At 36.6% G+C, this 26516-nt stretch overlaps 1 protein-coding gene across 1 annotated transcript in view; it reads left to right on the top strand.

Annotated features, from left to right (window-relative positions):
• LOC143653575 (phosphatidylinositol 3,4,5-trisphosphate 3-phosphatase TPTE2-like) overlaps nt 1-25517 on the top strand; it is a 47986-nt gene extending 22469 nt beyond the window's left edge. The window contains exons 6-10 of the mRNA XM_077124702.1: nt 794-899; nt 19507-19598; nt 22231-22326; nt 23603-23673; nt 25240-25517. Of these exons, the coding sequence (XP_076980817.1) occupies nt 794-899; nt 19507-19598; nt 22231-22326; nt 23603-23673; nt 25240-25336 (462 nt within the window). The 3' untranslated portion in view covers nt 25337-25517. The remainder of the gene's footprint in view (nt 1-793; nt 900-19506; nt 19599-22230; nt 22327-23602; nt 23674-25239) is intronic.
• The last annotated feature ends 999 nt before the right edge of the window (nt 25518-26516 follow it).

Raw genomic sequence — 26516 nt, 5'->3', positions numbered from 1 at the left:
CCAACACTTTGAGCCACTATATGAACCCCGTTTTATCCACTTCTGAATTAAGAACTTACATTAGCCTTTCTCATGACTGGCCCTTTCCAATGGAAGTTAATTTTATTAACACTTTCCAATAGGTGGAGAAAGGTCTGTCAACTTTTAAGTTCATTTGATTCAGTACTAGAACTCTAATGGAGAGAAGAAAGATTCAAGGAGAGTCCTTGTGAGCAGCTTTCCATAGGAAGGAACTAGGCTGAGAGAATTCTGGGCTTCCTTGCAAAAATGAAATTAGAGAAATGGAGAGTGAAGAAACTCTGACAAGAGACAAGAGAAAAATAACATGCAATCTACTAATGCCTTATGTATTCCTCTTGAGTTTTCACATCCACTGTTCTCCCATGCCTCAGGGACTACTCTACCCACCAAACCACAGCCTTCCTCCAACAGTCACAATGAAACTCTTTCAAATCCAAACAGAATTTTTCACAGTTGCAATTAGTGGTGTCTTGCTGTAATGTTGTAGCTGTTTTGTTGTTTGTTCTGGTTCGTTGCCCTCTCTATCATAAGCAATCTATAAGCAAGACCTATCTCCTTAGTTTTACATCCTCATAGTATTTAGTTCTGGATTTTTTCCCAGGTAGCTATGCAGTTGTGAGACAACATACATAAAAATGCCTAGTTATGTAATGAACACCCACTATAGCTTCTGTAGTTAATTACTGACCTTAACAAGCTCTATAAAAAAAATAGGAATGCTGACCTTAGACTTTTCTTGTCCACTTAAATTGAGGCTTCTGTTGTCTTGCAGCATAGGTATGTTGGATATTTTGAAAAAGTGAAAAATATCTACCAGTGGACTCTCCCTCCAAGAAAACCACTCGTAATAAAAAGAATTGTTATTCATTCAATTCACGGTAAGTGCTTTAGCTATAATGAAGAACTGGACAGAAGGGCCAGTGTTCTTAATATTTAGAAGGATTTTGTTCATAATTCTATATTCAGACAATCCCAGCTCATAACTATCTTTGTAATGCATCTTCACATGTGAACTCATACTCTGAAATTGCCCATCAGTCCAGTGATCCTGTGGACCTTAGCCAAATCTTAAATGTCCTTCACTTCTCCCTTTTCCAGCTCTGATCTTGCCTTTACAGATATCACCAGGATGGGGCTCCATTCACCCCCTCCCTTTTTTTGCTCTTATGACCTAAGCCCAGGGTGGCCTTTTAAGAGTGGAAGCACTAAGAGAGAAGAAGAGCTTGTGAGCCCTTGAGGCCACTTCTTTCTCATACTTTCTCATACATACCAACTCATCTTGGTAGCGGCATCCCAGGCCAGTACTGTTCTCCCACCTACTCCTTTCAGAGACTTTTTTTCTCAGCACCCTAGTTTCTCTCTTTCCCTTCCCTCCTCACCTGTAGCCCTCTCACCTCAGCAGTTCCACCAAGATGTCTTCAACACCTGACCTACAAATAAATTTTAGTTCTTCTTTTTAAAAATGACTATTGAGTTTTAGGGCCAGACCTTGTGCCTTTAAGGAGTCCTTGGGTAATAAATCAAAGAGAGGACTAAGTATACAGATAAAGAGCTATCCAAGGTTTTCTGGGCATCAGAGGTAGCCCCAGCACAGCCTGGAGGGTCAGGGCCTAAGGATATAGCACTTAAGTCCTTCTTTGGAATACCTGAAACTGCATGAAAATGAAAAGGTTTGGAAGAAAGGTGGCCTCTATATGGGTGTCTTTCAGTATCAGAAGTAAAAATCCTTATAAACTTCAGAAGAGCTGATTTTTTGCCTGCTTCAGGAAGTAGGGAGACAGCTGAAAATGTGGCTGGGGCCCACCACTGCCCTGGGAGGCAGAAAAGTTGGTCAGATATATCATCCATCTCTGGGACTTAAGAAGGAAAAGAAAGGGGATAAGAGGAACCGGCCTCATGCCCATCTCTCTGCTCATCCATCATCCATATTGCTTCTCCGTGCCATCCAGTAGGTGCAAAATCAGGGACATCCCAGTGTGGAGGGGATGGAGCATCACCACTCTCACTGCCTGAGATACAGCAAGGGGAGCTATTGCTGAATTTCTGAAGCAGAGCTCCACATGACTCTTCCAACAGTCAGATCAGGGAGCACTCTCCATGCTGAGGACTGCGCCTCAGAGATATGGTGCAAAGATTCTAGCATCCACCCAGACAATATAAGACTTAGCATTTTTTTAATGTGTCATCCAATTACTCAGAAATAAAAGAATCTTTTTAAAGTATATAAAAACTGCCTAGTCAACAAATAAATTACAATAGTTAGTTAAAATGCTCTTTCTCAAATTACTTACATATGTTTATTTCCCCAACACATATCACCATCACCTCTTGTTGATGGAGAGGCATCTTAAAGAGGTATCATGAGCAGATTAAGTAGGTCTCTAGCTTCTGAAAACAAACTTCAATCCAGTAGCATTGTTTCTGTGGGAAAATTTGGTCTTGATTTCCAAATAAGCATTGTACAAGCAGAGCCTTGGAACACAGCCTGTTTAGCAGGAGCTTGCCTATGTATATAAATGAGCAACTGTTTGTGAAAAGGCTTTGTAGACTGTGAAGCCCGTTGTGACTTCTCCTTGGAATGTGTGTGAATTATGAGAGACAGGATTGTGGTGGAGACTAATGGCTGACCTCACTCAGCTGTTGTCAGACCAGAGGTGCCAGACTTCCTCAACAGGGGGGTGGGGTGGGGGAGAGCATGCCTTCTCCTCCGCTACCTTTACACACTCAATGGGACCCAGCAAAAAGACCTCTGCTGCTTTACACTGTAGTGTAAGGCAATATGGTGTGCAGTTGGAGAATTTTCTTCCACTGAGACATTTAAACCCAATTGTAAAATCAACTTGGTGGTGTGACAGCCTGTATTGTGCCCTGAGTGTTTACTGTGCCTCGGTTTCCTCTTTGTTAACAGTGGGAAGAATGGTGTCTTTATGAACCTTTGTGCATATTGACTATTCCAAGCAGGCAAACAGACAATAATGTCTAGTCTTAGTGTAATGGGGTTTTAATGCATTTCTCTAATATGAACAATGAGAATAGAAATAGTTTCTTAAAATTCTAATCTTAAAATATTTTTAACAAGTTCCAGAATTATGAACATTGTTTCATCCTGCCATCATATCCTAAGACTGATTTCTCTTTCACAATTATTTTGAATTTTGTTTGAACCCTGTAGAAACCCACAGTAGATTGAGTTAAAGATGACAGGTGGATCCCACCCGTCAGCCCTGCACAGAGGCACCATGCAGGCCTCTGGCACATAACTGAACTCCCATCTATCTCCCAGAAAGTGAAGTTCTGGTAAAGGAGATGGACCAGAGTACTGGGCTGTCTCTGGGACTTAAGAAGGAAAAGAAAGGAAATTAGAGGAACGAGCCAAGGGACAAGATGCAATTTGTAATCCTTTATAAAATACAATCCTCATTAACTGATTCCACTAATTCAGAGTCTGTCAGGTTTGGTATTGGCCTTGCCAAAGTTGCTCTTATGCTGTCCATGAAATAAAGTATTTCTTCAACAAACAAGCAAAAAACACTAAGGCAGAAATGTATAGAGGAGAGGACCTCATCCGAATTTTATAGGTATTACTGGTGAAATCTGGTGGGTAGTTTCTTGAGCTTGGTTTTCTAGCCTCAGACTAACATAAAACAGAGGCTTTTAAAAAGTCCAAGCTGAGATTCCTTATGAGGACTTCCATACAGAAGTAGAATTTGTTGCCCTAAGCATCTAGCAGAACAAATTGAAGGAGGCATGCATGGTAAGTTAAAATTCTTACTGCATTTATGTAAACAAGCAGGCCAAACCTAATGAGGCTAATCTACTTTGAAATAATAATCTTCCCTGAGATTATTATGATCATAGGGGTAGGAAGACTGTCAACAAAAAGTATGAGAGACTTTGAAATTGGCAGTTTCTTTTCTAGTGTGCCCTTCCGGGTTATGCCCTTTCATTGTCTCTGAATATTATTACAACTTTGTAAATTGTAGAAAACTGTAAGTAATGCAAATGTTTTTTTCCATGGAAATGCAAATTAATTGTATCCAGTGGAATACAATCGATTATTGATCCTTTGTAAATGCATTTCATCATTTGTTACCAGACTATAAATGTGCATTACTTTGACTTCTTTGAGGCAGTGGTACTATTTTACTGGTTCCTTGTTAGTGAGTGAGTGAAATAAAATTTGGCATGCAGTTAGAAAAAATGCAAGGTACAGACAGTTCTATGATATGCAACCATATATATATTTACATATATTCATATTCATGTGTGTATGTAGCAATATATATATGTACAAACGTGTGTGTGTCACTTCAGAGGGGAGGAGAGGGTGGGGAGTTATTGCTTACTAGGTTGTTTTCTATTTGAGTTCATGGAAAAGTTTTGGTAATGAATGGTGTTGAAGGTAGGAAAAAATTCTGAATGTAACACAACTCAAAATGGTTAAAATGGAAAATTTTTGTTTTGTATGTATGTTATCACAAAAAAAAAATTTTAAGCCTCTTGGAGAATGTGTATTCAAATTTAATTATGTCTGCATAAAGGTACAAAAACTAGTAATGGTAAGAAACAGATTTTTAAATCATGTAAATACAAATTATTTTTAAATTTTTATATGTGTGGAAATTAATTTAAGCCTATAAATCAATGCCTTCTCCTTGTCATGTGAGAGGTATTTAAGTTGAAGTTCTACATTTCCTTGATTTCTGGCAGACATCAGTAGAAAGAAGTCCTGCAACTAGAATGGGGCAGGTGGAGCTGAAGGAAGGAAAAAACTCCTGATGACAAATTAATAATATGCTATTAGTGAAAACAAAATTAAATGGAAAGAAAACAAATACAGTGACGAGTGAATAATCAAGACTGACTTATATGCCTTTTGACAAAATATGGTAACATAACACACTCCTGGGTACTGTTGGGCAACAGAATCTTTCATCAACTAGCACAAACTAACAGAACCATCTTCCTCCAAACTCTAGAAAACAGTTAAAGAGTTCCAGTAACTCAGCGAGTATAGACTCAAAAAAATGCACCTTTAAAACTTGAAGTTCACATTACCCTCGCTGGTGCCCCCCACCCCCACCCACCCCCACACTCTTCCAGTGACGTGGAGCCAGCCTTCTCTCCACTGCGGCTTCCTGGCACTACTCACTCTGGAGCAGAGGAAACTCTAAGTGCATATTGAGAAGCCATTATTTTGATGCCAGTCTATCAGGTGGTTGCCTAAAATACTTAAACCAGGAAACTCCTCTCTGGTTTGACCTCTAGAACTTGTCCTGTAGGCAGAAGCAGCCTCTAATAACTAAAGTAAGAAACTACTGAGTCAGAGTATCCTGGGGCACAGGATTACCCTGCTTTAAATATAAAATAGAGCATTTAGGAGTGCCAGAAAGTCTTTTTCACAGGAATTACAGGGGACATTGGAATTCCTGGAAAGGGGAGAATTCCTGAGGCCAGGAGCAAGTTCAGGACAAGATACTGGCTCAGAAGAGAGGACCCTGTACTTCATATTTGCCTTACACTGATGATCGCGATAGGAGAGCTTAACTCTGAAGGAGAGCACCAGCCAATGCAGAGCCAATTTGCAAATACTGTGAAAGATCTTTTTTACATTGATTCGTTGGTTTTTGTTAGCTGCTAGCTCTCCAAGAACTCTCTGACATATGGCCGGATAAAAACTTAAAGAACTAAGAATTCAGGGACTCAATTCAAGGGGAATACTTAAAAATATTATATAGTTTCCAACAAAAGATCAAGAAAACAAACAGGAGGGATGATCCATCCAGAGGAACAAGATAAAAATCCAGAAACCATCAACAAAAAAGACAAGACTTTGACGTGACAAATACTTTTTTCTTTCTTTCTTTTCTTAAAGCAGGTTTTTTGTTTTTGTTTTGGCATGGGCAGGCTCTGGGAATCTAACCCGGTTCTCCAACATGGCAGATGAGGATTTTGCCACTGAGCCAAGGTTGCCTGCCTGCCTGCCCTTTAAAGCAGTTTTGAGATAAATTCATATATCATACAATACATCTGAAGTTTACAATCAATGTCTCCTAGAATATTCACGAAATTGTGCCTTCATCACTGTTAGGCACGGATTCATTCCGGATTCTACATGAGACAGCAGGGGTTAAAGATGAATAGTTGATTGCTAGAGAGAAAGAAACAGAGTGAAAGCAAGGAGAGAGCAAGCAGGTGGGAGCCAGGGAAACCTGCTAGCAAAGGAGCAGTGGCTCCAACTCGCTTTCTCACAGCTTGGGTTTTTAAAGGAAAAAACACGCCAGGAGGGGTGGGGGTGATGTGTGGCTGCAGGCATCACCGGGAGATATCAAGCTGGTGCAGATCATGGCTCATGGTTATCTGGCCTCTGGTGGGTGGGGTGTTGGCACGTTAGTGCTCATCTATCTTGCCAGCACATCAGGTCCTGTCAGAGAAGCTGCTGAGGGAGAGAAATGAAGGCACCCCCATGCCACAGAATCCATTTTGTATGTCAAGTTTCATTTTCTGAGACCTGACAGTCACCATGATTGTAACTGAGAAATCAGGATTTAAAGGATGATTTTAATTACTGAATCATTATATAAATGTTCCTTTTGTTTTGGGGCATTTTGGAGTAGTCAATGGAGAGTACCTGGAAGCTCTAAACTATAATTAAGCTGTCTGGATATCTGAAATGATTGTAAAAGCCCTTGTCTTGTGCCTTTGTGACTATAAGAGCTGTTACACCCTTCAACTGGTCATTTTCTTGTAGAGCAAAGCCCTAATGCTAATGAAGTCAGATGTTAACTAGCCTCAGCCCCTATGTTTGTTAATCATATCCACTGAGCTCTGCTATTGAAAGCTAACTTGTCTCTTCTCCTTCTGGCTCACACCTGTAGTACTGAAGTGATAGCTCTGCCACTCTTCCTTTCAATTTATGTTAACAATGTTGACTTTTAAAGATAGATAGCTCTACCTCCCTTCCTTTCAACTTTTGTTAACTTATGTTAACAATGTTTTCTTTTCTGCTTTGAACTTACTTTCCAAAATGACCTCATCTCTCCTTGCTAGATTCCTTAAAAACCTTGAATCCCCTCAACTCAGAAGACAGATTTTGGGCCATTAGGTTGACTGTTCTCCTGCTACATGTGTGATAATACATGTTTCTCTCTTTGAAACCCCTGTGTCTCGGGAATTGGTTATTGAGCACAACAGGCAGAAAAATCCACAGCCTTTGTCCGGTGACACAATCAATTCTGGAACATTTTCACCCTGAAAAGGATTCAGTATTTTACAGTCCCATGGTTCATCTTCTGGCTTTCCTTATAGTGACATACATGACCCTAAACTTTCCATTTCAACCACAATTATACTCACATATCAGCACTGTTAATTGCACTCACATTAATGTGCTATTATCACCTCTTATTCATTTCAAAACATTTACAATCAACCTTACTACATATTCTGCACAAATTAAGCACCACCTTCCCATTCTCTGCCCTCTTCCTATTTTCTGGTGACTAATGTTCTCAAGACTAAAGCAATGAGTTGCTAGTTCAAATTAGTGAGGTCATACAATATTTGACATTTTGTGTCTTGACTTATTTCACTAAACATAAAGTTATTAAGGTTCTTCCATGCTGTCACATGCAACATAACATTTCTTCTTACAGCTGCATGATAGCCCATCAGATGTATATACCACATTTTGTTTATCCATTCATTGGTTCATGGACACTTGGGTTGTTTATATCTTTTGGAAGGTGTGAAAAAGTCTGTTTGTGTCCCTACTTTCAGTTCTTCTGAGTATAAACTAGTAGCTGGACTGCTGGGTCATGTGGAAGTTCTAAGCATCACTTACTGAGGAACAGCCAAATTATCTTCCACAGCAGCTGTATCATTCTACATTCTACCAACAGTGAATAAGTGTTTCTATTTCTCTGAATCCTCTTCAACACTATCAGTTTTCTGTTTTCTTAGTAGTGGCCATTCTAGTGGGTGTAAAATGACATCTCATTGTGATTTTGATTGGCATTTTAATGGTATTTAGTGAAGTTGAACACCTTTTTATATGCCTTTTAGTCCTTTGGAAAAATGCCTATTCTTTTGCCCATTTTTAAATTGGATTGGTTGTCTTTTTACCATTGAGTAATAGGTCCTCTCTCTATATATCCTGGATATTAAACCCTTACCATATGGCTTGCAAATATTTTCTCCTATTGACAAAGGACTAAAGTCCTTTGAAGCACAGAAGTATTCAGTTTTGAGGCAGTCCCATTTACCTATATTTTTTTCTTTGATTGCGTATGCTTTGGTGTAAGGTCAAAGAAGTCTCTAGTACCACAAGATCTTGAAGATGCTTTCCTACATTTTCTTCTAGAAGTTTTTGTTCTAGCTTTTATATTTAGGTCTTTGATCCTTCTTGAGTTAATTTTTTACAAGGTGTCAGATAGGGATCCTCTTTCATTTTTTTGGATATGGATATCCAGTTCTCTCAGTACCATCTGGTGAAGAGACTGCTCCAGTGCAGTGAACTTGGCAACCTTGTCAAAAATCAGTTGACCATAGATATAAGAGTCTATTTCTGAAATCTCAAATCAATTCTATTGGTCAGGTTGCCTATCCTTATGCCAATGCCATGCTGTTTTTTACCTCTGTAGCTTTGTAATATACTTTAAAGTCAGGAAGTGAAAATCATCCAACTTCATTTTTCTTTTTCAAGATGTTTTTTTTGGCTATTTAGCGCCCCTTACCCTCCCGGATAAATTTGGTAATTGCTTTTCCAATTCTGCAAAGTAGGCGGTTGGAATTTTTATTGGGATTGCATTGCATCTTTAAATTAATTTGAATAGAATTGCCGTCTTAACAATAGTTAATCTTCCAATCCATGGACACAAAATGTCCTTCCATTTATTTAGGTCTTCTCTGATTTCTTTTAATAATGGTTTGTAGTTTTTTCAATACAGGCCCTTTTCATCCTTGGTTAAGTTTATTCCTAGATATTTGACTCTTTAATTGCTATTATAAGTGGATTTTTTTCCTGATTTCCTCCTCAAATTGCTCATTACTACTCTGCAGAAACACTACTGGTTTTTGCATATTGAGTTTCTATCCCACCACTTTGCTGAACTTATTGGCTCTAGTAGCTTTGTTGTAGATTTTTGGGGACTTTATAGGCATATGCAAATAATGAAATTTTTTCTTCTTCCTTTCCAATTTGAATGCTTTCTATTTGTTTTTCTTGCCTAATAGCTCTGGCTAGAATGTGTAGCACAATGTTAAATAACAGTGGTGATGGTGGGCATCCTTGTCTTGTTACAGATCTCAATGGGAAAGTTTTCAGTCATAACAATGTACAGTGTAACTTATTGTACATTCAGTACAAGGTTAGCTGTGAGTTTTATCATATATTCCCTTTATCATATTGATAAATTTTCCTTCTATTCCTATATTTGAAGTCTTTTTATCAAGAAGGGAGACTGGATTTTATCAAATGCCTTTTCTATATCAATCAAGATAATCATGTGGTTCTTCTTTGATTTGTTAATGTGGTATATTAGATTAATTTATTTTCTTGTGTTTAACCCTCCTTGCATAAATGCGATAAAACCCACTTGATCATTGTATATGATTCTTTTAATGTGCAGTTGGATTGTAATTGCAAGTATTTGTTAAGGATTTTTGCATCTATATTCATTAGAGAGGTTGGTCTGTAATTTTCCTTTTTATAGTATCTTTGCTGATGCTGGCTTCAGAGAATGGATTAGGTCGTGTTCTCACCTCTTCAATTTTCTGGAAGAGTCTAAGCAGAATTGGTACTAATTCTTCTTGGAATGATTGGAATGATCCACCAGCAAAGCCAACTGGTCCTGGGTTTGCTTTGTTGGGAGGTATTTGATGACTGTTTCAATCTCTACTTGTGATTGGCTTGTTGAGATCTGTTTCTTCTGGAGTCAATGTATGTTTTTCACATGTTTCTAGACAGTTGCCCATTTCATCTAAGTTGTCTAGTTTGTTGGCATTCAGTTGTTCATAGTATCCTCTTATGTACTATTTTACTTCTCTGGGGTCAGTAGTAATGTCCCCCTCTCATTTCTGAATGTATTTTTTTGCATCCTCTCTCATTTTTCTTTGTCAGTCTCACTAAGGCCTTGCCACTTTTATTGGTCTCAAAGAACCAACTTTTAGTTTTCTTGATTCTCACTATTGCTTTTTTGTTCTCAATTTCACTTATTTCTGTTCTAATCTTTGTTATTTATTTCTTTCTGTTTGCTTTGGGATTAGTTTGTTCTTCTTTTCAAGCTCTTCCAGGTATGTAGTTAGTCTTTGATATTAGCCCTCTCTTCTTTTTAATGTAGGCATTTATGGCAGCACATATTTTTCTCCCAGCACTGCCTTTGCTGCATCTCCTATGTTGGAGATGCTGTGTCCTTATTTTCATTTGACTTGAAATATTTACTAATTTCCCTCTCAATTTCTTCTTCAATCCACTGTTTGTTTAACCTTCATAACTTTGTGCATTTTCCAGTCCTCCACCTGTTGATGAATTCCAGATTCATTTCATTGTGATCAAAGAAAGTGGCTTTGTATAATTTCAGTCTTTTAAAACAAAGACCTTTTTTTTTGTGGCCCGACCTGTAGTCTCTTCTGGACAGTTATACATAAGCACTTGAGAAGAATGGATATCCTGTATATGTCAGTTAGGCCTAGGTCATTTATCAAATTATTGAAATTCTCTGTTTCCTTTTGGATCTTCTGTCTAGATATTCTATCTATTGATATGTCTGTTGACATAAGTAGTGTATTGAAGGCTCCAATTATTTATTGTAATATATCTGTTTCTCCCTTCAATTTTCCTAGTGTTTGCTTCATGTATTTCATGACACCCTGTCTAGGTGCATATATATTTATGATTATTATTTATTCTTGGTGGATTGCCCCTTTCCTTAATATATAATGTCCTTCCTTGTCTCTTATAACAGCTTTGCATTTAAATTGTATTTTGTCCTGGCTTTTTTTTCTTTTCTTTTCTTCTTTTTGAATACTGCTCGTGTAGAATATCTTTTTCCCGTTTTCACTTTTAATCTTTTTGTATCCTTGGGTCTAAGGTGCATGTGTAAACAGCATAAAGATGACTCCTTTTTTAAAATCCATTCCACCAGTCTCTGTCTTTTGATTGGAGAGTTTAATCCATTAACATTCAATGTTATTACTATAATGGAAGTACTTACTTCAACCATTTTGTCCTTTGGCATTCATATGTCATTCTTTGTCTCTCTTATTACCCTGTTAGTTCCCTTTACTGATACTCTTCATTTCTACACTCTCCTCCAAGCCTCTCTCCTGTCCTTTCCTGTCAACCTGCAGGAATCCTTTTAGTATTTCTTGTAGAGTAAGATACTTCTTAATGAACTCCCTCAACTTCTGCTTATCTGTGAATGTCTTAAACTCTCCCACATTTTTGGACAGTTTTGCCAAATAGACAATTCTTAGCTGGCATTTTTTCTCTTATACTATCTTTTTATATCAAGCCACTGCTTTGTCACCTCCATAGTTCTGATTAGAAATTGGAGTTTAATCTTTTAGGCATCCCTTGTATGTAATGAATTGCTCTTCTCTTTTTTTGAGATTACATGGACCAGGTATCAAACCCAGGTCTCCCTCATGGCAGGCAAGAATTTTACCATTGAACCACCAGTATACCCGTGAATTGCTTTTCTGCTGCTGCTTTCAGAATTCTCTCTTTACCTTTAGCAATTTACATTCTGGTCAGTACATGTTTTGGAGTAGATCTATCTGGAATTATTCTGTTTGGTATGTTATGCTTCTTTGACATATATATTTGTCTTTTGTTGTGGTTGGGAAATTTTCAGCTGTTAACTCCTCATCTACACCTTGTTCCCCTTCTCTTCTCATTCTGGGACACCCAGGATGTGAATGCTTGTGTGCTTTGTGTTGTCAGTTTTTTCCATTCTTTTCACTATCTATTCTTTTGTGTATTTGAATTTGGATGCTCTGACTTTTACCTCACTGATCCTTTCTTCTACTTCTTCACATCTGCTGTTGTGCGCTTCTAGTGTATTTTAAATTTCATTTATTGTGCCTCTCATTCCCATAATATCTGTTATTTTTCTTTGCATGCTGTTTTAGTTTGCTAATGCTGCTGAAATGTAATACATCAGAAATGGACTTCTTTTTATAAAGGAGATTTATTTAGTTACAAATTTACAGTTCTTCAGAGGAAAGACAGCTGACTATTCTCTGGGTTTCTCTGTCACACGGGAAGGTACATTGGCAAAGTCTGCTTACCTTCCCTCCTGGTTTCTGGGTTCAAACTGCTTTCCCTGGGATGAGTCCTTTCTGCATCTCCAAAGTCTGGATCTGTGTCAGCTCTGAGCTCTGACCTGAGTTGTACTGGCTGCTGAGCATGGTTCTAGCTCTTCCTTTTAAGCCTCCAGCTAATTAAATTAAATGTCACTCATTGCTGAAGGCACTCCCCTTAGCCAACCACAGATGTAATCACCCATAGATGAAGTTCACATGCTGGTGATTTAAGTCCACAGCAACAGAACAACTAGGTACCATCGCATGGACAAGTTGACACCTGAACCTAATTACTACACTCACTTTCAAATTCTTCTTTATGCTCAGCCAGTATCTTCTTAATATATTTTATCTCTCTAGCTATCTCTTTGAATTGGTTTAGGAGATTTGGTTGGATATATTTAACCAGTTGTTCCAGATTCTGTATCTCCTCCAACATTTTGATTTACTTTTTTGACTGAGCACATCTTCCTGTTTCTTTATATGATTTATTGTATTTTGCTGATTAAAAGAGCATGCTGTTCTATGGTACATAACAGTTTCAAACCAGCACAGATGTAATTTAATGCCCCATGGTAAACACAAAGAAAATATATTAAAATATATACAAAGAAATGAGAATGAACTCTAAATACACACAAAAAACCCTTAAATATGAAAATATTAACAGAGTTCTGGAGCAAAAATGTATAGGACTTAGAAAACCAAAGAGCAAAATGGCAGAAGAAATCCTGCATTTTCAGTTCTTACTTTTAAGTCTAACTAAGTGTAATTGGATTAAGCTCTTCAATCAAAAGGTACAAATTGGCAGAATAGATTTTTTTTTAAAGCAAGACCCAGTTATATTTGAATGCAAGCTATTTACCTTAAATTCAAACAAAGTAGGCTGAAAATAAAAAGATGGGGAAAAAATACAGCACTCAAATGGTGACCAAAAGAGCACTGGGGTAACAATACTGAATATCAGATAAAATACACTTTAAGTAAAAAACTGCCGTGAGGGACAAAAAAAGGTCACTACTGATAAAAGAGGTCAATTCAGTAAGAACACATAACAGTTATAAATATATATGCATCTAATGACAGGGCCCCAAAATATACGAAGCAAATACCTGCAGATTTGAAGGGAGAAATAGATGATTCTATATGCATAGTAGGAGACTTCAATCTCCCACTGTAATAATGGGTAAAACATCCAGATAGAAGATTAAAAAGGAAATCTAACACTTGAGTAATTGTATTAGTTTGTTAAATGCTGCCATAATGCACTATACCAGAAATGGGTTGGCTTTTATAAAGGCAGTTTATTAAGTTAAAAGTCTACAGTTCTAAGGCCATAAAAATTCCAAATTAAGGCATCCAGGGAAAGTATACCTTGACTCAACAAAGACCAGTGAGTCCAGAACAAGTCTGTCAGCTGGGAAGGCATGTGGCTGGCATCTGCGGTCCTTTTGCTTCTCGTTTCAAACAGCATCCCTGGGTCCATTTTCTTTACGCCTCTCCAAACATCTGGGTCTCATGTTGTCTCTGAGCTTCTTCCAAAATGTTTCCCTTTTAAAGGATCCCACTAAGCTAATCAAGGCCCACTGTGAATGGGGGGAATCACATCTCCATCATCTCCATCCAATCAAAAGGACACACCCACAAATGAGCACATCACACTTCCACAGAAATAATTCAGTCAAAGCTTCCCACCCTGAACAATAGGTCTGGCCCTACAAGATTGGTTCAGGGTTAACAGATGGCTTTTCTGGGGTACATAATAGTTTCAGACTGACAAAGTGATTCTCTAAACCAACTAGATCTAACAAATACATAGAACACTTCACCCTACAGCTGAAGAATACACATTCTTCTCTAGTGTTCAGGGATCATTCTCCAAGATAGACTATATTTTAGGTATGGAAAATCACAAATATCTAGAAATTAAACAATGCATTTTTTTTAACTTTTTAAGATCATATAATGTAACATACATACAAAGTGAAGAAAGAAAAAAAACATACAATGGTTTTCAAAGCACTCTTCAACAAGTAATTACAGGACAGATCCCAGAGTTTGTCATGGGCCACCATAACATCGTCTCAAATTTTTCCTTCTAGCTACTCCAGAACATTGGAGGCTAGAAGGAATATATATATATTTTTTATCTTCATTTTTTTTCTTTTTTGTGAGAAATAACATACATACTGAAAAACAGTACATTTCAAAGCACAGCACAAAAATTTGTTGTAGAACAGATTTCAGATTTTAGGTGGATTACAATTCCACAATTTTAGGTTTTTACTCCTAGCTGCGTTAAGATACGGGAGACCAAAGGAAATAGCAATACAGTGATTCAGCAATCACACTAAACAATGCAATTTTTTAAAACCAGTGGTTCAAAGTACAAATGAAAGAGACATTTAGATATATCTTAAATTAAATTAATTCAGAAAAAATACATACTCAATTTATGGGGTGCAGCAAAAGTAGTGATGAGAGGGAAAGTCTAGCTCTAAATGCTTACATTAAAAAAGAAGACGGATCTCAAAATCAGAAACTTAACCTCACAAATGGAGTATCCGGATGAAGAAGAGCAAACAAAACCCAAAAGCAAGCAGAAAGGAGGAAACAGGAAAGATTAGGGTGGGGAAAATGAAATAGAAAATTAAAAATCAATAGAATCAATAAAACCAAAAGTTGGCTCTTTGAAAACATCAGTCATCTAGACCTCTATCTAGAAAAAGAAAGAGAGAAGAAAAGAAAAGGCAAATAGAAAAAGAGGATGCAAATAACTAAACTCAGAGATGAAAAGGAGATGTTACCACCAACCCCACAGAAATAAAAAGGACTCTAAGCAGATACTACGAACAACTATGCAAAAACAAATTGGATGGATAGCCAAACACACAAATATTTACACACTGGCAAGGAAAAATAGACAATCTTAATGATCTCAAAAAGTAATGAGATTGAATCAGTAATTAAAATCTTCCCAACAAAGAAAAGCCCTGAACCAAACGGCTTAACTGGTTAATTTTACTAAACATTCCAAAAAGAATTTACACCAGTCCTGCTCAAAGTCTTCCAAAAATATTGACAAAGAAAGAAAACTTCCTAACTCAATTTATGAGGCCAAAGTCTCCATAATACCAAAATAAGGTAAAGATGCCACAAGATAAGAAAATTACAGACTAATGTCCTTCGTGAATATAGGAGGCAAAAAACTTCAACCAAACACTGGCAAGCTAAATCCAATAAAACGTTTAAAAAGTACATACTGTGATCAATTGGAATTTATTCCAGGTATGAGATGGTGGTTCAACACAGGCAAATCAATTAATTTAATATACCACATTAATAGAATGGAGGAAACAACCACATGGCCATCTCAATTGTTGCAGAAAATCCAGCCCTTCTTGATTAAAAAAAAAAAAAAACACCATACATTTAGAAAAGTAAGAAACTTCCTCAACATGAAAAAGGACATATATGAAAACCCCACAGCTAATGTCACATTCAATAGGAACGACTGAAAACTTTCCCTGTAAGATCAAGATCAGGATAAAGATGCCCACTGTCACCACTGTTATCAACATTGTACTGAAAGTTCTATGCAGTCAATTAGGCAAGCAAAGTAAATAAATAAAAGGCATCCTTATTAGGCAGGAAGAGGTAAAATTTTCCCTATTTGGAGATGCCATGATCCTATGCATAGAAGAAAATCCTGAAAAATCTACAACAAAGCTACTAAAGCTCAAAAAAAAAAATTCAGAAAAGATGCAGCATGAATGATCAACACACAAAAAATCAGTAGTGTTTCAAAATACTAAAATGGATAATCTAAAGATTAAGTTAAGAAAACTTTTCCATATATAACTAAAAGAATAAAATATCTAGGATAAAATTTAACCAAGCGTTAAAGAACTTATATATAGAAAATTACAAAATTTTGTCAAAAGAAATCTAACAAGACCTAAGTAAATGGAGGGATATTCCATGTTTATGGATTAGAAGACTAAATGTTCTTAAGGTGTCAATTCTATCCAACCTGATTTACATATGCATGCAACCTCATTTACATATACAGTGCAATCCCAATGAAAATTCCAACAACTGTCAGAAATCAATATGCCAATCATCAAATTTATATGGAAGGGTAAGGACCCCTGAATAGCCAAACCGATCTTGAAGAAAAGAAAGAAGTTGGAGGACTCATACTTTACAATTTTAAAATTTAGTTGTTTTTAGTTTGTTTTGCTGCTGAAAGCAGATAGCATAAAATGTGTTGGTTTTTAACAATGGGAATTTATTAGTTTATAAGCTTAGAGTTTTGAAGCTGTGCAGATGTCCAGATCAAGGCGTTATCAAGACAATGCTTTCTCCTGAAGACTGACTGCTGGCCATCCCTGGACTCCTCTCTTATGTGGCAAGGCATGTGGTAGCATCTGCTATTCTCTCCCTTCTCTTATGGGTTTTCTTACTTTCATCTTCTTGCTTCCCTGGCTTTCTCTTTCTCTCTCTCTCTCTCTCTTCATTTATCCTATTTATAAAGAGCTCCAGTAAGAAGATTAAGATCCAATCAGAATGAGGTGTGTCACACCTAAACTTAAGTAGCCTCACCAAAAGATTCTACCTGCAATGGGCCCACACCCACAGGAATGGATAGACTTTAAGAACATACTTTTCTGAGGTTCATACAGTTTCAAATCACCACACGTTGCTACAAAGCTACAGTGGTCAAAACAGCATGTTAAGGACACAGGGACAGATATATAGCCCATGGAATCAAATTGGGATTTGAGAAACAGACCCCTAACATCTATTACCAATTGATTTTTGATAAGGGTATGAAATCCACTTAATTGGGAAAAAAAAAAAAGACTCTTTGAGAATTGGTGCTAGGAAAATAAGATAGCCATAGCAGAAGAGTGAAGTAGAACACCTACCTCACATCATATACAAAAATAATTCAAAATTGTCAAAGACTTTAAAACTCCTTAAAAGAAAGAAAGAAAGAAAGAAAAAGAACATTGATAAGCATCTGCAGGACCTTGTGTTAGGTAATGGTTTCTCAGGCTGTAAAACTCAACACACAAGCTCTCCCTTGTCCTCTTTAGTGGGTCAGAAGACATGGCGGCAACTGCGGCAAAGTGAGAGCCCAGAGATGCTGCTGCTGCCAGCACAGCCAGATAGCTGAGCCGACCCCAGGGGCTGTCTGCAGGCCATTCACTCTCAATGAATCAGAAAAATCTCGTTATATCAGAATAAGAGGGACGGTACTTTGATTGTGATTGTGGTGTGCTGGAGCTACCTGATCACTGTAACCAAAAGCCCCCAAAGCTTCCTGTTGAAATATATAGCAACAAAGGAAGATAAGAAGCAAAACAGAAATAGTGCTTACTAGCACCTTAGAACGATGCTGCTCAGGATCAGTCCAACACTGAATATATCTGCAGTGTGAGGAAGATGTTCAGAGAATCTTGTGTGCATATTTATTCACATTTTTGTTAAATGTTAAATTGTTTAGCACAAGTAATCTGAATGCATAGTATGTCATTTCTTTCCATTTGAGTTTGAGTGTTTTCTTTAAATGTCTGCAGTGTTGCTGCCCCTTTCTTGAACTGTGAGTACTGCAATCTTTTTAAATCTCAGAATGAGTAGATCATTTTGAGCTTTAAATCTGTGAGGAATGCAACAGCCTGGTTGGCATACGCAGTGAACATCAAGAAACCATCTTGCTGTGGAATCATTTTTCTTCTCCCTCTTTGAAAGATCTTTCTTTTTGATGCCAGTTTTCTTCCTTGTTTATACAAGCTCAACAATTCAAAAGGAATACGCAATAGTAAGGATTTCAAAATGGTAGAGAAATTTGAAAGCCTTAGGAATAGTCATGGTTTTGACCTGGGCTCTAGGTACATGGACTTAAAACCATTGGATTGTGGAGATAATAGCTTGGTTTTTTTCTGCTGTAGACAATGGCTGTAACAAAAGAGTAGCCATCAAGAAAATTGTCCTTACTGATCTCTCGAGTGCCAAACATGTTCTATGTGAAATCAAAAGTATTAGAAGACTTGACCATGATAACATTGTGAAAGTGTTTTGAAATTCTTGGTCCCAGTGGAAGCCAGTTAACAGACAATGTGGGCTCTATCAGAAACTAGAATACAGGTTACCAGGGAGTGGAGTGGGTGTAGGGCATGGGTAGTTAATGCTTTAATTGGTACAGACTTTCTGTATGGGGTGATGAAAAAGCTCTGGTATTCAATGGTGGTGATGATACCACAACACTGTGAATGTAACTGACACCACCGAATTACATATTTGAATGTGGTTGAAATGGAAAATTTTACATTGCATATATGTTACTAGAGTAAAAATTTTTAAAAAACATAGGACTGTAGAACACCAACAATGAACTCTAATGTAAAATACAGACTGTGTTAAATAGTTTGATTATAATAAGATTGTTTCATCAGTGAAACAAAGGTAACACACTAATGGGAAGTGTTCATAATAGGGAAAACTGTATGTAGGCAGGGCTATATGGAAACTGTTTTCTGCAGGATTTTTAGGTAAACTTACAGCTTCTCTAATTAAAAAAAAGAACAATTAACGTAGGACTTTATTATAATATTTAAGTTCTATACTCCAATATTAAAATAAAATATGTAGGTTTGAAAGGAAAGCAATAAAAATTAATTAGAGAATGAGAAACCAGCCCTTGGAGGAAATGTGTTAAGAAGTCAGTCATTTGGATTAACAAAAAGGGTAAGAGACCATTTTTATATGCATACACACCAAACCCCACAGGAATGTTGGTATGTACTTACTATCCTCTATTTGCATAGAGATCTCATTAGGAACTAAGCCAGAGGAATTTAGAATTTATTTTTTTAATTATGACTAGAAATCTGGAGAAAGGAACATATTAGCAAGAGGGGTTGCAAATCACCTTTGCTAAAATATTCTTCTGTTTAGAAAAGTGAGAAACTGTATGTCATAGAAACTGAAATATATGTATCTTTTCCCCCATCCTTTGGGCTTGAAACCTTGGCTTTCAAAGGCAAAATCCATACAAGACACAAATGATCAAATATTGACATATTGTTATCTGGGATAACTTTTTTTTAATCCATAGTGTTCACTGGTAAGACATTTTGATCTTTGCTCTAACCGGCCTCTTATTTCATTCAGGTATTGGAAACGGTACTGGAAGTGATCTGCAAGTGCAAATCATAATGCAGAAAACGACTGTCTTTTCCTGTTGCAATTCGAAAAAGTGCAATGTAAGAAAAAGCATGTGGACTGAAATTTATGGTGTTTGTTTTAAAGTTTGATGTTAAATCAGCATGTTGACATCCCCAAACCATCGCTTCATAAAGAGATGCCATATTGCTTTCTGGTTGCCATCTAACTTGGTGTCATTGGAGTCAAATGCAAACCAGGGCTCATTGTTCAAAACAGGTTTTCCTGGGCATTTTCCAGAACAGATTTTCAGTTCAAACTGTTGCTTTGCCTTTTCCTTCTCCACAAATGGTGAGCATGTTTCCAGGGATCTATTAGGGTTTTAATTTCATGTATCCGGTCATTTTTAGCCATATTCTCTTCTTCTTGGTCATTTTATCTTTCATTGTAATTCAGCGATTTGCATATTTTAGTGTGCATGAAAATCACCAAGGATGTTTTGAAAATGTTTTTCCTGGGTTGTACTCCCCGAAGTATGATTCAGGAAACCTGGCATGGGGTCCTAACAATGTCCCCAGTGATTCTAATTCAGATGTTCTGTGGGACCATGCTATGAGGAACAATGCAAGAGTGTATAGCTTGGGGAGGAATCTCTTTACCCAAAGCAATGGAATATGGTAGTCAATATTTTGTTAAAATGTTGAAGAAATGCCTAAGATTATAGGCTTTCTCTGAAGCAATAAGAAGGCTTTCCTCATGGGTCTAAGAAATATAATCTTTTAACATTCTTCTCAGACTTTTATCATTGGTTCTCCTGCTATCTCTCCAACACTATTTTCCTTTCTCTTCTTTTTGGCCCCCCCAAACTGAGGGCATTCACCCAGGCCTGAACCTGAGTTTCCCATTCTTGGTTGTGCTCATCCAGTCCCTGCTTTAAAGCATCATTTGTTCTTTCATTCATCCACAGATACTTATGTGCCTAGTGTCTGGCAATATGGCAGATGCAGGGAGCTACAACATGCAGTCCAACAACTCAAATCCAACATTTGTCAATCCACATTTATCAAAAGAGCTTATCCTCTGCTTCTGCAAATGACACCAGCATTCTCTCACTCAGGCCTTAACATGCGGTGTTATCTCTGATTCTCTCTTCACCTTGGCCCTCTAAATCCATGTAGTCATCAAATTCTGTTGATTATGGCTTTGAAATCTCTCTTTGCTGTCTTCTTTCCTTTCTATTCTCAGTGCCCCTCCCTGGCCAGGGCCTCATCTGTTCATGCATAGATTTCTACAGTGGCCTTCTTACTTTCTGTTTCTCCTTATACAGTGCAATTTATGAAGTCCTACAGTGTACATCCTGAAATAGTTTCATTGTGAAAAAACTGTAATACAGCGCAGAAGACAAAACTACACGCCTATGGACAAAGCTGGTTAACATCTTTGGCTCAGTGTTCTCATCTATAAAATAAACACCTTAAGTGCTGCGAGGATTAAATGAAATAATATATGTGAAGTTGCTTTGTGACTTATAAAACACAAATAAAAGTTTTACGTGGCAGTTAGCAAGCTACTTTGCCACAGAGGAAATGCACCACCGTATTCCTTGGCAACTTCATGCTTATTTTCCTGGCCCTTGAGATCTTAAGACATGGTCCTATCGTGGCTGAGCTTATCTGCATCAGTAACTTGACCTGCAGACTCTGTTCCAAGTAAACTGGTCCCCTCTGACCCTTGGAACACAACATTCTATTCTGTTTTGTGTTTGTTTTCCCTTCCTGTCTGGATTGGATTCTGTTTTGTGTGCTGCTCTTTATTTACACAAATCCTTCCATGCTTAGCTCAATTCCTACCTCCTCTGTGAAACTTTCTCATCCTACATCTTTCCAGCAATGTTCGACATCACACTAGATCTCTACCATATAGATTAGCACTTAATTGGATGTCATTCCATTATTGCTTGTATGTGTACAGCGCTTTGAAGGCATTGATTGTGTCTGCGTTTATTTTTCAATATTTTTCATAGTGCCTAACATAGACCTTTTACATGATGGGTGCCATTATTATGTGGTATGAACAAATAACAAAGAAATACCTAATATAACTTCAAAGTTGTTTATTCTAGAAACTTGACCTATCTTTGGTCACCCCATCCAGCAGCCTTCCATAAGCAGGGCCTATGATTCCATTCAACAAACATAAGGTTTTGATAAAACCTGATCAAGTTTGCATTGCTTTTTTTTTTTTTTTTTTTTTTGCATGGGCAGGCACCAGGAGTCAAACCATTAAACCCAGGTCTCCGGCATGGCAGGCAAGAACTCTGCCTGCTGAGCCACTGTGGCCTGCCCTGCATTGCTTTTTGAATGCCAAAAGGCAGCTTTGAAATAGAGCTTCTTAGCAAATTCTCAAAAGAGGCCCCAATATATGAAAATTAGGTCACAAACTCAGCATTAATATTTAGTTGGTTAAAACTAATAGAAAATTAAATACTGTTTTTTAACAGTGTTGTGCCATAACCCCAAAATGCTGACCTTTTAAAAATTAAACAACAGTGTTACAACTTTACAGAAACAATGGTTGACATTTATTTATACACATTGTGATGGGGCTATATAAGATCAAGAGCACTTGATAAATACAGGAAGCCTAGATAAGTGAAAATTTACTTCAGTGTTATATTTATTTATCATCTGGTCACCAGCTAGGTTTAATAGAGTTCCATATGTTCATTCACAGAGATTTCATGACCCTGAAAGAGACAGCGTAACGTTTGATTTACTGGACTGTCCAACTCTCTATGATGACATCAAAGTCAAATTTCTCTCTTTTTCAGTGAGTAACCAAGAAACAACCTCTGCCATTATGCTTGTCTAGTCTTTGGAATAATTTTCGTTTGGAATTTCCGTTTCTACAGTTCCCAACATGAGAGCTAAAAGGAGAGAGTCAACCCCAAACCTGGGAGGGGAAGGAAAACAATAAGTTAGATCTACAAATTTTTTTTAAAAGAACATATGTGACTTATTTTTTATTTTTGTTCATTTGCTTTTTCTAAATGCTATGCAATTGGTATGTACTAAATTTTAAAATAAGAAAAAAATATAAAAACCTAAAGCTTAAAAACATAGGTACATTTTTTACTGCAAAGCGGTGATCCACATTTATGTTTTGTATCTTTAAAACACATTATTCTACCTAGTGTATAAAATATTCTAATGTGAGGGAGATTTTACTTTCCTCTGAATTGATATATAATACATAACAAATGGTATTTAATTCAATATTTCATTTGTGACAAATAGTAGGTCTTTCATTGTCATTACTCTGAATGAGTGTTATTTATATTGACAAGGCACATGAAAAGTATGTCTGTTATTCTGTATTCAACAAATTTCTAAGCCTCATTAGTTTCATTTTCCTATCAGAACTGCCAACAAATAAGTATTGATCAATGTAAAGTTTATTTCCTGTGCCCTCTTTCATCCCCAGCTTACTCCCTTTTGGGATACAATCTGTCGGGTATTGAAATGGTAAATGTGTTGAAGCAAGTGCCCTGGATAATTCCTATACTGGACAGATGCTACCTGAATTTGGAGCCTCATCTAATTGTCTTTCACAGGGGACTCCAAGCAGACACCCTGGTGTAGAGTGCCTTCCTGGGGGGCCTTGGTAATATCCAGAATTTACTATTGTCAAGAATCAGGAGATGGAAACATTTTTTTTAATTTTAGTATTTCTATCATTATTATCATTAATAATGATGGTTAATATTCAATGCGCCTGCTCCTTGTAGAAATGGATAATATGTATGGGTATTAAAAGGCATAGGTCCTTAGTCAATTCTGTTTAGCACTAATCTAAACTATTTTAAAACACCAGTCTCTAAGTTTATAAATATCATGGAAAAATTATTTTTCTAATTTTCTCTTACTATCTTGTGCTTTGTGTGTATTGTTATAGACTGTAGAATGCTGCATATTTAATAACTACAATTGATTGATAAATATGTAAATGCTCAAAAAGGAAATTTAATCCCTTTGGAATGTTAGCTCTTTGTATCAGTTTTACTATGAAAAAATAACCTTTTTCTTTTCTTTTCCTATGTTTTTAGAATATTCCTAAATACTATGATGACTGCCCATTTTTCTTTTGGTTCCATACATCTTTCATTCAAGATAACAGGTATGACTATAATATAATTCAACAGAAGCAGTTAATCTTCAATATATGAGCATATGGTGTAATGGCAAGTCTTTTACTGATTGTTGTAAACTCAATTTATAGCAACAAAAAAATCCCCAAGTCACCATTCTTCATTGCTTTGTTCTTCTTAATCTAATTTAAAAAAAAAAAAAATAACTATCCTAGAGATGCACTGTCACATTATCCTCAAGGTCCATGCCACGTGCTCTGGTACAAATTAAAAAGTATTACAGTCAAATCTTGGGTGCAGTTATAAATCCCTCCCATGGAAGTTTAACTTAAATCTGCTCCGTGTCTAGCATACAGGAGGCACTCAGTAAATATTGGTTAACAGGTAAGCAAAAACCACTAAATCCTATTTTAAAATAAGGTATGGTCTAGAAATGCTCTAGCTAGTTTAAAAGCTGATCGATACACTTATAGCTAGGGCAGAAGTTATAAGGCACAAGTGTACATGAGAACAGCTAAAAATCATTAATTTAATAGTCACCATGTAAAAATGATTTTAACTCAAGTGGGAAGTCTTTTGTAGTAAAAAATAAAAAAGTAATTATTAATTGGATTGGAAGATTATTATTCCAGAGAACCTTTTACCATATCTGGAAATGCATTCCAGACAGTGCAGTCCACCTTAAGGGATATTTGTTCTACAGTTGTAAAAAATTGAGTTTGCATTCCTGTTTCGTAAATTATTCCATTTAGAGTTGAAGAAGCGGTTGTGAAAGTTGTGGTATGAACTGATAGTTCTCATTACAATCCTAGCCTTTTCTTCCAATCTGAACTGGATCCAATAACACTTCAAGCCCAGTAAGGCCACAGTAAATTTAACATCTGATCTACTTAAAATGCACACACATTAAATGTATTTTGATAGAGTGAGCGTGGGGCTTGATGGAAAATTTTTACCAATTTTTTTCTTGAATGTATATAAATAATAAACTTTGACCCATAACATCAGTAAAGTATCTCAAATAGTGACGTCTGGGTGAAACTTCAATTGGTGCTACTCAGGAGTGGTCATTAAGGACAATTTTCTTCCCTTTACACCACCGTGTTCACATTGGAGAAGCAAAAACTCAGATCACGCTCATACTCGTTTATAGCTTTAAAAACTTCCTTAACATTTTAATTTCCAAACTACTTGGACAAGCTGTTTTTATTAGTTATGAGATTGTGGTTTAGCCAAACTTCATCATTTAAAAGGCTATCTGTCTCTTACTCTGCGTTTAAATATATATCCAATCTCTTCGGGTTAATTTCTGTCACATATAGGAATTTAGATTGCTTTACTAAATACAGACATCATTATTCTCATGAAAGGCAATGTTAAAAGAATCAGTTAACCTTGTTTGCTGAATGTTTTTTACTGAGATTAAGTTATTTTGCAACTTACTAGAAAGATATATGAGCCAATTAAAAAAAGCAGAAAAGGAGCTGAGACTCTAATCAAGGCAAACAAATTTATATTTTTTAAAGCTCTAACAAGGGTGCCTCTGCATGACTTATCTTTCAGCCCTAAAATAAACTTTTATTTTCTATTTTTAGGCTTTATCTTTCCAGAAATGAATTAGATAACCCCCATAAAGAAAAATTATGGAAAATCTACCGTAAAGAATTTGGAGTGGAGGTGTATTTTGAATGAGGCATAACCTCGAGTTTATACTCAGGGCTAGTAACTGAAGTATCAGTTTTCCACCTACCAAAATATCATCTTTTCCCCATTCCCTGCTACACATTTAGTTCCTTCTCTATTTCCTTGGTAATAAACAAATATTTATTTATATATACAAATGTACTGGCGTATTCTATTAAAAAGAGATAAATAAAATGTCAATACTGTTTTATTTTATTTTTAAAAGAATATTCTTCGTATAAAGTTTTTACCTTGTTATTCTGATAAATTTGGAACACAGTACACAGGAACATTGGGTATCACTTTATCACTTTGAAAAACTTTGAAAGAAATTTTTCATATTAAAAAACTGTGATATGTAAAAATTGGGACCCCTCCAGTCCCAATATATTTTTTAAAATCATTTTTTAAATATATTTAATGGACATGCGTATATGCCTTGATTTCACATCATAATTTCAGATTATAAAGCTCATTTCTATTTTCTTCCTCCACTTGATTGACAAACCATGAGTTAACAAACATCAGAGGGACAGCAAAGACTAAGGTTTAAACATTAAAGAAATGAGATACGTTTCACATAAACTGTTACCTCCCTCCCCATCTGTATGGAGCTCTAAACACCACATGAACTGACAAGCCCAGTCTTCTTGAATTGTACATGTATTCCCCTGTAGGGTGAAAGGATATCAGTAAACATGAATGCTAGAGAAACTTCAGTAAATTCTGCTTTTGTATAACATTATAACTCGAGGGATATTTCTGGATTTACTATGTTAAAATCCATCGTCCTCAGCCCCAGCAGAAGGAACTGTTCACAACCAGCCTCATCTCAGGTTTGGGGGATACAGTGGAGGAAGATCACCTTTTCATTACAAACACTGGCCAGTTTCACGTGCATGGAGAATTTTCTCTTTGCTACTGGGTGCTGCTTTAAGTACCCCACCACCATATATTTAAGGCCAAACTGTTCTATTTTGGTTTTTTGAAATTATCCTCATTTGAATGCTTTTCCTTGTATTGGCAAGGCTTTCAGCAATCTAAATGATGTTGAATTTATCAGGAAATAAAAGGTATCAACATAAAAGAACCAGCATCTCTGCTAAAATGAAGCACTCATTCCAGAAAAAACCTTGCACTCTACAAAAAAAAAAAACATTGTAAAAGAAAATAGTCAGTGGGAAAATGA

Source organism: Tamandua tetradactyla, chromosome 13 (assembly GCF_023851605.1).
Source record: "Tamandua tetradactyla isolate mTamTet1 chromosome 13, mTamTet1.pri, whole genome shotgun sequence".
NCBI classification, from domain to species: domain Eukaryota; kingdom Metazoa; phylum Chordata; class Mammalia; order Pilosa; family Myrmecophagidae; genus Tamandua; species Tamandua tetradactyla.
This window is presented reverse-complemented; position numbering and strand designations above follow the sequence as displayed.